Source organism: Chiloscyllium punctatum, chromosome 17, assembly GCF_047496795.1.
Source record: "Chiloscyllium punctatum isolate Juve2018m chromosome 17, sChiPun1.3, whole genome shotgun sequence".
Lineage (NCBI taxonomy): Eukaryota > Metazoa > Chordata > Chondrichthyes > Orectolobiformes > Hemiscylliidae > Chiloscyllium > Chiloscyllium punctatum.
In genome coordinates, this window is record NC_092755.1 from 91,230,965 (window position 1) to 91,244,184 (window position 13,220).

A 13,220-nucleotide genomic window follows, 5' to 3' on the forward strand; every position below is an offset into this window, starting at 1 on the left:
ATTGGTTATAACATGATTCCAGCTCCGTTAGTTTCAATTTTGCTGCTACTACACAATTTTCTTATAACACAGGATTGCACGAGAATGGAACTACTGTATTATAGCAGAACCGACTGTACTTCAAAGTGGAACTCAAGTACAACCAGAATATTCACTTCTACTTCTAAGTATTTTTTGACTGGTTTTTCTGGAGTTCTCCAGCAGCATCTGAAAGATTAATTATCAATTCCTCCAGAGCAAACTGGGAAAGGTTTGCTTGCCAACCATCCATACGGGGGCATTGAGGAACTTTCAAGAAGCAGTTAGACATGGCTCATATGGTGCATCATGAACCAACTGACTCTCTCATTTCTGGGATCTCATTTCGTGTCATCCCGTGCGCAATCGGGAAGTGGGAATGGAGGAGGTGGGTTTTCGGAAGTCATAAATATTTAACAACAGGCGTCTACAATGTTTAATTAAGCGATATTGCAAAATTCTCTAACTGTGTTACACTCACTGTTAAATTGAGGTGATGGGACCTTTACCAAGATGGCGGGATCTCACTCTGTTCCCGCCCAACGCAAGGAAATCGGACAGCCGTCTGAGCATGCGCAGTCAGCCATTGATGGTGGATGTTTGACACCAGTGTCTTTCTGACCCGGAGCCGGAAGTGACAAGGGACTTGTTGCTGGAGTTTGTGTTTGTTATGAGAGGAAAGAGGTTGTATTAACCTGTACGTACTAGTGCGAGGAAATCTCCATCATTATCAGTTGTAATAATATGTTAGGGTTATTCACATGCCAGAAAGAAGAGAAGTCCAGGAGTACAAAAGGAGGTTGTGGCCTTTTTTTATTATTCGTTAAATTCTGTTTTGAATTCTAAGATTTGAGGTCCATTCCTTATGTGAGTATTTTGTCTCCTGTGCAGAGAATGTATTTGTTATCCATATGCTCCGAAAGCTAGAGTGCTTCCAATTAAACTATAACCTGGTGTTGTGTGATTTTTAACGTTATCCATATGCACAGCAATTTGTCTGACATTGGTAATCCTGCGTTTTGCAGTATTGTGAAAACACAGTAACTTGGTACCATAAGGTTGTTCTGACAGTTTGTTCTGTTTGTTCCGAAAGGTGTAAGCAATCATAATGCAGTAATATATGTGCATTTTTTAAAATGCTTTTAATTGGACCTTTTTCTAGTGAGTTTTCTGGTGTGTCTTTTGTTCTATAATGTAATTTGGCTGAGGTTACTACAAAAGACTCTCCTCCTCAATCTGTCCCTTTTGCCTGATGCATAGCGACCTTCAAATTAAACTACCACCAGTCCTATCTCTAACGAGAGAGTAGTTTATGGTCCAGTGAGACTATGATAAATTTACCCTTTTATGTGTAACAGTTTTGCAATGTTTTATACAAGAAGCATGTGTAGACCTTTTTAATAGAAGTGGTCATGAAATGTGCAAGACGATTTAAACAATACTAGTCCTCTAGATGAAATAACATTATCATGTTTATTTCTATTATATATTTAATTATCTAGTATAGCTCATATGGAGTTACAAATTTAATATATCACATACACAGTAAAAATTATGTCTTGAAAGTATATCATAAAACTTAAATGTTTTAGATTTTTGCATGCCCAAATCTGAATTAAATTTTTCAAGAATTCCTGTCATTTATATTGGGGTCACTAGAATTTCAGAAAGCGTAATGGTGACTAGTTTAAGTTTGTGTTCAACATTTAAGACCATAAGACATAGGAGTGGAAGTAAGGCCATTCGGCCCATCGAGTCCACTCTGCCATTCAATCATGGCTGATGCGCATTTCAGCTCCACTTACCAGCGTTCTCCCCGTAGCCCTTAATTCCTCTAGACAACAAGAATCTATCAATCTCGGCCTTGAAGACATTTAGCGTCCCGGCTTCCACTGCACTCCGTGGCAATGAATTCCACAGGCCCACCACTCTCTGGCTGAAGAAATGTCTCCGCATTTCTGTTCTGAAATGACCCCCTCTAATTCTAAGGCTGTGTCCACGGGTCCTAGTCTCCTCGTCTAACGGAAACAATTTCCTAGCATCCACCTTTTCCAAGCCATGTATTATTTTGTACGTCTCTATTAAGTCTCCCCTTAATCTTCTAAACTCCAACGAATACAATCCCAGTATCCTCAGCCGTTCCTCATATGCTAGACCTGTCATTTCAGGGATCATCCGTGTGAATCTCCGCTGGACACGTTCCAGTGCCAGTATGTCCTTCCTGAGGTGTGGGGACCAAAACTGGACACAGTACTCCAAATGGGGCCTAACCAGAGCTTTATAAAGTCTTAGTAGTACATCTCTGCTTTTATATTCCAACCCTCTTGAGATAAGAGACAACATTGCATTCGCTTTCTTAATCACAGACTCAACCTGCATGTTTACCTTTAGAGAATCCTCGACTAGTACTCCCAGATCCCTTTGTGCTTTGGCTTTATTAATTTTCTCACCATTTAGAAAGTAGTCCATGCTTTTATTCTTTTTGCCAAAGTGCAAGACCTCGCACTTGCTCACGTTAAATTCCATCAGCCATTTCCTGGACCACTCTCCCAACCTGTCTAGATCCTTCTGTAGCCTCCCCACTTCCTCAGTACTACCTGCCTGTCCACCTAACTTCGTATCATCGGCAAACTTCGCTAGAATGCCCCCGGTTCCCTCATCCAAATCATTAATATATAATGCGAAAACATTTGTATTATGAGAAACAACCAATCAATACATTTATTTGGTCTGAGTGTTTGGGAAAAATGGTTTAGGATGTACAACATGAAGTTTTTAAAGTTAGGATGTATATCTGTCGCACGAGCGTCACACACATGAGACTGTTTGTTTGATTTTTCCTCTTCTCCCAACATCGTCCTTTGCAACAAGCTAAGTGACAACACTGACAATGGACCTCTCGGAACGTTTGCAAGCTTGTAAAGATTCAGATGTTCATAAGTAGTGTGGTCTATCAATATAAATTTGAAATACTTAATTGTTCTGCACACTAGAAATTATTTCTAATCGCTATTAAATACACGTTAATTCCTAACTTCCAAAATTTGTTCCCTTCAGAGCAACAGTGGTATCCCTACACTGTGTGTTTGTACGTGTGTATATACATCCTAATATGTGTATTTGATCACAACCTTTTAGGTTAGTGTCAGTAAGTCTTCAGTATGAACTTTCATGAAAAATAAACAGTGCAGAAATATGCCTAATTGGTCAATTAAAGCTGTAGGATCATGGAATAATTATACAGATACACAAAACTGTGCTGCACTTAGAAGTAGTTTGGAGATGTTTAAAAACTGTTAAATATTTAGTGCAAAAGCAATGAGGTGGTAATGAATGCTCAGGACTTTTATTAGGTCTATGAAATGCATTGCCATAAGTGGCACTTGATGCAATTCCAATCATAGTATTTAAGTGGAAGATGGATAAACACTTAAAAGTATTGTAACAAACAGGAAAGTGGAGCTATCTTGGTTAGCATCAGTGTAAAACTTGCAGCGATGTTGCATAGTAATAAAAGTGTTACACTCTACTTATATTTGCATGATTCTCCAAGCTCACATCAGCTGTACCTGTTATCCGACACTAGTTGCTTATTGGGCTTGAATATTTGAAATTTAGGAATTGAATCAGTACTATGATGGCCAGAAGCCACTTCAGATTTTAACTTCTTGCCATCGTAACTAATACAATGTCCATGCTCCTTGATGTGTTTCTAACTTATCTGACATATTTTGTTCTTTCTTAAGGTTTCAGTGTACCAAGGCAATTAGATAGCAATTTTGCTCTGAGAAGATGGATTTGAAGTGATGTGGAATCTTTCTTTTATCAACATACAGTACCAGCTCACTTCAGGTTCTTCATTGTCTGAATGATTACCTCATGTCTGTGCACTGGGACTGATGAACTGATTTCCAGTTTTAGACTGCACAATATTCAGGTAAACTAGTGTTTTCTTTTACTGACATCTTGTCTGCATTGTTAACTTTAGCTTGACAAGGAATTAAAGAGCTGCTATTTCTGGCAATGTACTGTTTAACTAGCTGTGAGGTGTGTGGGCAGTACCAAAATGAGTTTCCTTTTCACCTTTTACTGGAAGTCAGGTACATAAGAACTGAGAATATGTGCAGTATTTTGGAGCTTAAAGAACCATCATCAGGTCAGAAGTGAAAATGTTCACAGGACAGCGAAGAAGATTACCTTGGAGTACAATGGGATCTTGATCAGATGGGCTAATCAGCTGAGGAATGGCAGATGGAGTTTGATTTAGCTAAATGTGAGGTGCTGCATTTTGGAAAGGCAAATCAGGGCAGGACTCATACACTTAATGGTAAGGTCCTGGAGAACGTTGCTGAACAAAAAGGCTGTTAAAGATACAGATTTGAGACGACCCAGGGAATCTCTGTGGACTAACCTTGTAAGCCTCTCTTGGTTCATCCTGGAGGTTGTACTCTTTGGTAGTCTGGAATAAAAAATCTCTTAGTTTAGTTTAATTTTTGTCATCCCCTTTATTTACCAATAGCATCACTGTTACAACATAACACTGATACCTATAAGCCAAACTAACTAGGGTCTAATAATCCAGGAGAGTAAAATATCAACCCTTCAAGAGCCCTAGCAGACTGCTGTACTGTTGTGTCACAAAGTGGCTTCCTTTGTACAAAAAGTTTATTAAAACTCTGCATGTTCTTAATTAGACAGATCACAGTAAAAGACAATAATTCGTAAAGAAGAGAAGTTAATTGACAGGTCTGCGTGTACTTGACTGATCACTCCTACAGGCCCTGAGCCATTCATTCTGGTGGGAAAAACAAATCCAGCTGAGTTCGGTGCCTGCTGGCGAGATAAGTTCCTATCATAAAGAGCCAGCAGTCAGAGCTGATTGGAAGAATTCATAAAGTAACCTTGCTCAGCTCGCATGTCAGATACGATTGTTTTACAAAATGGCTTCTTAGCAAGGAGGGCAAACTTTTGACCATAAAATAGCTTCCTGACAGATTGTGTCAGAACTCTTCATTCTTAGGTTTAGAATAATTTTTAAGCTAGGAGCAGACTCCTGCTTTTTATCTTAAACACAGAATCATTCTGTACCTGAAGCTGAGATGTTACCGTATGGTTGTATTTAAACTGATTCATTAGTCTTGAATTAAACATGCTTTTTTCTCAGGGTTGTGATTCAAATTCTTACATAAGATCTGATTAGTTAGAATTGACAGTGGGGCAGTCATGGTCTGTAAGAACAGCAAGTAAGTTAAAGCTTTATCAATATTATCTTTTACAGAGTTTGCATTTCATAACCAGTAATGGCTACTCAAAATCATCATAAAGTGTCAAAATACAATTATATTCAATCCATAGCAAGTAAGCAGAAAGAGTTAATTTTCTACTGGCTTCAGCAGTCTCGCCACTAAAATGATCTCTTGCTCTTGCTCGTGCATGTGCGCTTTCTCTCTCTTTAGTGTCCTTTTGAATTCTCAAGTCAGACTTGTAACAGAAAAATTTTTTTCCCCTCTGCATCTGCCTAGCTTGCATGGGTAATAAGAATCCATTGTAATAGGATCTGACTGTTAATTGCAAGGCTTTTGATGAGAATGAGTTTCATTTCGAGGTCAGAATCAAACATTGTCATTAATTTCACAAGGGAACAGCTGTGAATGTTATCACTTGGTGTCCTGCTTACACAGTCTCACTGATGTTAAGGCAAAAGTTCTTAATTGTCTTAGATCATCCTGTTATCACTTGATGAGAATAGATGTTTTTATTTTCTGTATAGCTTGGGTTCCCCGTTTTTGTAGCCTGACCCTCCCTGCCTGTCGGCTTCTTTTCTAGTGTGCAGCAAATGTGTTCTATAATTCAGTATTAAATTTTACTGTTTAAGGACAAGTTCTAAGGCTATAGACTTTCTCAAGACCTTGGAGTGCAGATTCATAGTTCCTTGAAAGTGGAGTCACAGGTAGATAGGATATGAAGAAGGTATTTGGTATGCTTTCCTTTTATTGGTCAGAACATTGAGTATAAGAGTTGGGAGGTCATGTTGCGGCTGTACAAGACATTGGTTAGGCCACTTTTGGAATATTGTGTGCAGTTCTGACCTCCCTCCTATCGGAAGGATGTTGTTAAACTTGAAAGAGTTCAGAAAAGATTTACAGGGATGTTGCCAGTGTTGGAAGATTTGAGTTATAGGGAAAGGCTGAACAGGCCTCTGAATAGGAGCATCAGAGGCTGAGGAGTGGCCTTATAGAGGTTTATAAAATCATGAAGGATGTGAATAAGGTAAATAGACAAGGTCTTTCCCTGTGGTGGAGGAGTCCAGAACTAGAGGGCATAGATTTAAGGGGAGAGAGGAAAGATTTAAAAGGGACCTAAGGGGCACTGTTTTAATGTGTGCGTGTATGAAATGAGCTTTCAGAGAAAATGGTGGCAGTTAGTACAATTACAACATTTAAAATGCATCTGGATGTATATATGAATAGAAAGGGTTGAGAGAGATAGGGGCCAAATGCTGGCAAATGGCACTATATTAGATTAGGATATCTGATTGTTATGGAGGTGTTGGACTAAAGAGTCTGTTTCCCTGCTGTACATTTCTATGATGCTGTGATTGCACAGTGTTCAGCAGCATTCACAAATCCTCAGGTATTAATCCAATCCATGTTCAAATGTAACAAAATCTGAACAGTATCCAAGCTTGGACTGACAAGTGGCAAGTAAAATTTGTTCCACACAAATACTAGGCCAGGGCCATCTCTAATATGAGAGAATTTAACACTACCCCTTGACTTTCAATGGTGTTACCATGACTGAATCCCTCACTATCAACATCCTTGGGGTTACCATTGACTAGAAACTCAACTGGACTCACCACAAAAACATAGTAGCCACAAGAGCAGATCTGAGGTCTAGGAATACTGCAGCAAGTAACTCCCCTCCAGAGTCCCCAAAGCCTATCCATCATTTACAAGGCATCAGTCAGGATGAATTCTCCCCACTTACCTGGATAGGTGCAGCTCCAACAACAGTGGTACCATATCCATATGCATCCATTCCCTCCACCACATGCTCAGTCACAACAATGCATACTATCTATAAGATGTATTGCAGAAATTCACCAAAGGTCCTTAGTCAGCACCTTCCAAACTCATGATCACTTCCATCTAAAAGGACAAAGGTAACAGATACATCGGAGCACTACCACCTTCAAGTTGCACTCCAAGCAACTCATCTCCTAATTCAGATTTGGAAATATATCGCTGTTCCTGGGGAAAAATCCTGAAATTCCCTCCCTAAGGGCATTGAGGGTGAACCTACAGTATTTGGGCTGTAGCAGTTCAAGAAGGCAGCTCACCACCATCACCTCAAGGGCAACTAGGGAAAGGTAATAAATACTGGCCAGTTGGTGATGCCCATATGGCGTGCTTGAATTTTAAAACAGCTGACAAGCTGGGTTGTAAAGTTGTTCATGTCGGAGGATGAGATAGCATTTTGAATGGGTTGCATTGGTAGGATAGAGTTTGAGCAGACATTGGAGCAAGTGTGTGGGAAAACATAACTTCTTTCATGCTTCTAACATAATAAAATGTCCCAAGATGCTTCACAGGAGTGTTCTGAAGCAAAGTATGACACCGAGCCACAGAACAAGATATTAAGTCAGGTGACAAAAGCTTGGTCAAGGAGTGTCTTAAAGACAGAATGTGAAGTAGTAGTCATAAAGCAGAATGTTAGAGTGAGGGGGTGAATAATTCGTAATTTTGGTCCCAGCCACAAACTGTGGATTCATTAAAATTGGGGATACACAAGGTGCGGGTGTGAATTGGGAGGAACATAGATATCATTGGGGTTGTGGGGGTGAAATAAATGAGAGTGAGGTTGTGATGGAAAAAGACATTTTGCAGAAATGGAACCGTACTGTCTTGATTATAGTCAAGAAGTAAAGCTCAAGGTCAAATGACAGATGAAGATTCCACACCACTGGATACAGCATAAAATGGCTGCTAAAGAGAGAGATAGCATCAAAGGATAAGATGTGTGCTTTCTGGAAGGAATTAACAGCAATCCTCCATCTAGTCAATGTCCTTGATCTATGACATGCTGTCAGCCACAGAGGTGACGGGCAGAGTTGGTGGTCAGCATACATGTAAACATTCACTCCATGCATCCGCTAAACACACAGTGTAATCTGGACGAAGGTAACTGCAGCCTTGGCTAACCTAATAACAAGTTGGGATTGCATTGAAGCCATGCTTCAAACTGCTGGTACTTTTATATGTTTGCAAAGCTCTGTATTAAATTAATCTATATATGAGGAAATGCAAAAGGCTGCAGCAGAGTATGTCAGGTATTATTTTCCCACTGAGAGAATTATTTTGGGTCTGTTCTTTCAACCTTCAGTATACAATATGATCAGTATGTGAAATTTAAATGGGGAAAAATCGTCCAGCAATGTAATTTGGATCAAAGGTTTATGGTGCTCGGAATGTTTGCTATGTCTAATGAAAGAATCCTTAGTTTTAATAACAGTGAGAACATCTGGTTCACGACTGTGTTTTGTTTGTTTTTAGTGGTAAGAGTAGTCTGAACTGATTTGAGAGGGTCTTCAAAGACCGCAGTTTCCCCTCAGATGTGGTTGACGATACTCTCCACTTCCTGCTCCTCCGCCCTTGAACCTCGCCCCTCCAATCGTCATCAGGACAGAACCCCACTGGTCCTCACCTACCACCCCACCAACCTCCAGATACATCGTATCATCCTTCGTCACTTCTGCCACCTCCAAACAGACCCTACCACTAAGGATATATTTCCCTCCCCTCCCCTCCCCTATCAGTGTTCCGGAAAGACCACTCCCTCCGTGACTCCCTCGTCAAGTCCACCCCCCCCCCACAACCAAACCAACCTCCACTCCCGGCACCTTCCCCTGCAACCTCAAGAAATGCAAAACTTGCGCTCACACCTTCCCCCCCCCCCCACCTCACTTCCATCGAAGGCCCCAAGGGATCCTTCCATATCCGTCACAAATTCACCTGCACCTCCACACACATCATTTACTGCATCCGCTGCACCCGATGTGCCCACCTCTACATTGGGGAGACAGGCCGCCTACTTGCAGAACGTTTCAGAGAACACCTCTGGGACACCCGCACCAACCAACCAACCCAACCGTCCTGTGGCTGAACACTTTAACTCCCCCTCCCACTCCGCCAAGGGCATGCAGGTCCTTGGCCTCCTCCATCGCCAGACCATGGTAACACAACGCCTGAAGGAAGAGCGCCTCATCTTCAACCTAGGAACCCTCCAACCACAAGGGATGAATGCAGATTTCTCTAGCTTCCTCATTTCCCCTCCCCCCACCTTATCTCAGTCCCAATCCTCAGACTCAGCACCGCCTTCTTGACCTGCAATCTTCTTCTCAACCTCTCTGCCCCCACCCCCTCTCTGGTCTATCACCCTCACCTTAACCTCCTTCCACCTATCGCATTCCCAACGCCCGTCCCCCAAGTCCCTCCTCCCTACCTTTTATCTTAGTCTGCTTGGCACACCTTCCTCATTCCTGCAGAAGGGCTTATGCCCGAAATGTCGATTCTCCTGCTCCTTGGATGCTGCTTGATCTGTGCTTTTCCAGCAACACATTTTCCAGCTCTGATTTGAGAGGGTCGAAAGGCTTATGTTTCCTATTGTCTCTTGGTGCCAATATGCTAACTGCAGTGAAGTGGCTTTGTGAGGCTTTAAATTAGAAGTAACTCAAGCATGCATTGAAGAAACGAACATGAACACTCTGGTCTCAGCTATCAACACCATTTCAGAATCTCATGTTCTGCTGTTGAGCACTAGCATTTCAGTAAAATCCTTAAAGATCCTGTTGTTACTTTGTTCCCAGGGGCAGCAATGTTTAGCACTACACAAACTTCCAAAACTCAGTTCCTGGACAAAGCCCGGGCAGCTCGAGAGGAGAGGAAAGGGCAGAAGGAGCGTGAACGAGCGACTATTCAGATTCAGGCGATCGTCAGGAGGTACCTCTGCCGGTGTTGGCTGCTTCGAGAAATCAGGTCAATTTTGTTTTATTTTGCAATAATATTCGTAACAATGTGATGTTCAAAAGGCTAATAAGAGGGCAGAGAATAACCTTGAAGTAATAGGATAACATTATTTTAAACACAAACAAATTCCCGATTAAAAGTCAAAATAGTCAAGGTCTTAGCAAAATCTGTGAGCTTTGTAGAAGCAAAGACCATCTAAGACACTCAAACCTGCAGAAATTCTTCTAAAGCCTCAGTTTTTAGCCTTTTAATTCTGGCCCCCATTGCTATATCCCTACATGTAGTGGGAGACACCCAAGATTTACACATGTTTTTAAAAAAAGCACACTTGCCCAAGGGAAAGCTAGAAGATAATAGAATGTAGGAGCTGAAGCAGGCCATTTGACACTATAGTCTGCTCTGCAATTAATGCTCAACTTCTTTTCCTGTTTTTTCCCCATAACCCTTCACTCCTTTATTAATTAAAAATCTGTCTATCTCAGCCTGGAATATTCTTAATGATCTAGCTTCCTGGAAGATCTCCAGCTCTCAAATTATGACTGTTGGTCCTAAATTCTCCCAAAAGGAGAAATGACCTTTCTGCATCTTTCCTGTGAAGCCTCCCAAGAATCTTAGAATCCCTATAATGCAGAAAGAGCCACTCAGCCCACTGAGCCATGGTGGCTCAGTGGTTAGCACTGATGTCTCAACTCCAGGGACCTGGGTTCAATTATCTGTGTGGAGTTTGCACATTCTCCCCGTGTCTGCATGGGTTTCCTCCGGGTGCTCCGGTTTCCTCCAACAATCCAAAGGTGTGCAGGTTAGGTGCATTTGCTATGCTAAATTGCCTATAGTATTCAGGGATATATAGATTAGATGCATTAGACAGGGGTAAATATAGAGTAATAGGGTAGGAGGGAATGGATCTGGGTGGATTGCTCTCTGGAGGGTGGTGTGGACTTGTTGGGCCAACTGTCCTGTTTCCACACTGGAGGGATTCTATGAAGTCCTATATAGTGAGTACATCTAACCCTATCACAGTGACTGTCTGAAGAGCATCCCAACCAGACCACCCTATCCCAATAACCCAGCATTTCCCATGGCTAATTCACGTATCCAACATATCCCTGGACACTGCAGGGCAATTGACAATGGTAGATCCACATTTTCAGACCGAGAGGGGAAACGAGCACCTGGCAGAAATCCATGCAGCCACGGGGAAAATGTGCAAACCCCACCCAGACAGTCACCCAAGAATCAAACCTGGGTCCCTGGTACTAATAACTGTGCCCCCACAATCTTCCATGTTTCAATAAGGTGTCTCATTCTTCTTAGCTGCAATAAGTACAACCTCTCCTTGTAATAGAGTATCTCCGTACCCACATTTAACCTGTTGACCCTTCTCTGTTCTGTACCCTGTGCCAGTATAACTTTTCTTAGATAAGGAGACAATAGCTATTCACAGCTTTCAAGCTGTGGTCTAACTAATGCCCAACATTATTGTAGAGAAACTTCCCTATTTTTATACTCTATTCCCTTTGATATAAAAACCAACGTTCTATTTGCCATCTGCTGAACTTGGATGCAAGCTTTTTTTGTTTAATACATGAAGACCCCGATTTATCTGTGCTGCAGCTTTCTGCAGTCTCTCTTTACTTAAATAATATTCAGATATTCTTCTCTTGCTACAGGTCAAAATCTTGCACTTTCTTACATTCCATCTGCCAAGTTTATGCGCAGTCACTTAATCTGTTAATATCGCTCTGCAGTCTCTTTATATCATTCTCACTACTTGTGTTCCCACCCATTTTTGTGTTATCCATAAACTTAACAATAGTATGTTCACTTCTGTCATCTAAGTCGTTAATATTTTGTAAATAATTGTGAGTTCAGCACTGATCCCTATGATACTGCAGCAATCGCAGGTTGCCATCCTGAAAATGCTCCCTTTGTTCTAAATCTGTCTTCTATTTGTTAGCCTCCTTTATCCATGCTGATGTACTACCCCCAACACCATCGGCTATTATTACATAGCTTAGTGTGCAGTATCTTATTGAATGCCTTTTGGAAATTGAACAAGCAGTAAACCTCCCTCGTCCGCTAACTCCTCGACCAAAGAAATACAGTAAGTTTTTCCAGAAACCAAGAAATGAAACACAAAACAGCAAGTTCAAAAAGTGAAAAATGTATACAAGACAAAAGAAATCACATAACTTTGTTAGAAAAAAGGTTGTTAGGTAGCTATCAAAATGACCTTGGATTTATGCTTTTGTTTGGTACAGTTAATTTAAGATTATTCACGAATGGGAATAATTAGCTACACATAAGTAATTTGACTGTTTAGAACTGAGCTTTCTCAAACTTAAAAATATTACATATTCAAATAACAGTTATAATCTGCATAAATTTCCAAAGCCCCTAATGCCTGGTGTAGCATAGTTTTTCCAAACCAGAAGATCTTGTAGTTTGGTTCTTAAGTTAACTGACCTCAAAAGAGCTTGTTATAATAGGCCAGACTGGGAGCAGAAAGCATTGAACGTTCTTCCCATCCGACTCTCTAGTAAAACTTGTTGTCAGGAAAGTTGGGTAAATCAGTGTCCAGTTTGGCTGTGGCATTGTCCACATTTTGCATGGACTGAAAATATGAAAATGATCAATGGCAATGGACAGTAGAATGAAAAAGTAAGCTTTTGAAAAGGACCCTGTTGGCATGACTGCATTTTTATCTGGATATCCTGAACAATACGTCTTTAAGATTTTTTGGAATCATAGCACTGCCAACTTTTCATAGATGCTGCTTAGTTCAATGAGAATGTTGTGATTTAAATTCACTGTCATACATCTTTAATCTCTATGCTATTTCTCTTTCTCTATTAGACCTTAGGCCTTACCAATGTAGGCCTTGATATTAGGTATCTTAAAACAAAACCATAAGTGTCATCTTTTTCAGAGCCACTTGTATATTTTGCTTTATGAAAATCACATCATTGTTTAATCGGGTGTTGTTGCCTGTACAGATTGGAAGTTGATGATTTTTTTGATACCTATGAAGCAAATTCATCAAAAAGAAGTGCGCTCGCTATATTTAAAATCACAAGGAAGTTTCTGTTTGTGTATCGCATGAAAGAAGATAAAGATGTAAGTATGCTGACAGAAGTCAGTTCTGTCACCTTGGATGGGGAGGGACAATTCACT

At 40.8% G+C, this 13,220-nt stretch overlaps 1 protein-coding gene across 7 annotated transcripts in view; it reads left to right on the forward strand.

Moving 5' to 3' along the window:
* The first annotated feature begins 655 nt into the window (after nt 1-655).
* The window catches only part of ube3b (ubiquitin protein ligase E3B), a 59,574-nt gene continuing 47,009 nt past the window's right edge, over nt 656-13,220 (forward strand). For 2 of the 7 annotated variants that reach the window (XM_072587884.1, XM_072587890.1), the window contains exons 1-5: nt 656-885; nt 3,765-3,955; nt 5,297-5,376; nt 9,887-10,055; nt 13,043-13,163. In XM_072587884.1, coding sequence (XP_072443985.1) covers nt 5,319-5,376; nt 9,887-10,055; nt 13,043-13,163 — 348 coding nt within the window. In that variant the 5' untranslated portion in view covers nt 656-885; nt 3,765-3,955; nt 5,297-5,318. The remainder of the gene's footprint in view (nt 886-3,764; nt 3,956-5,296; nt 5,377-9,886; nt 10,056-13,042; nt 13,164-13,220) is intronic. The other 5 variants (XM_072587886.1, XM_072587885.1, XM_072587887.1 and 2 more) reach the window with 5 other exon arrangements.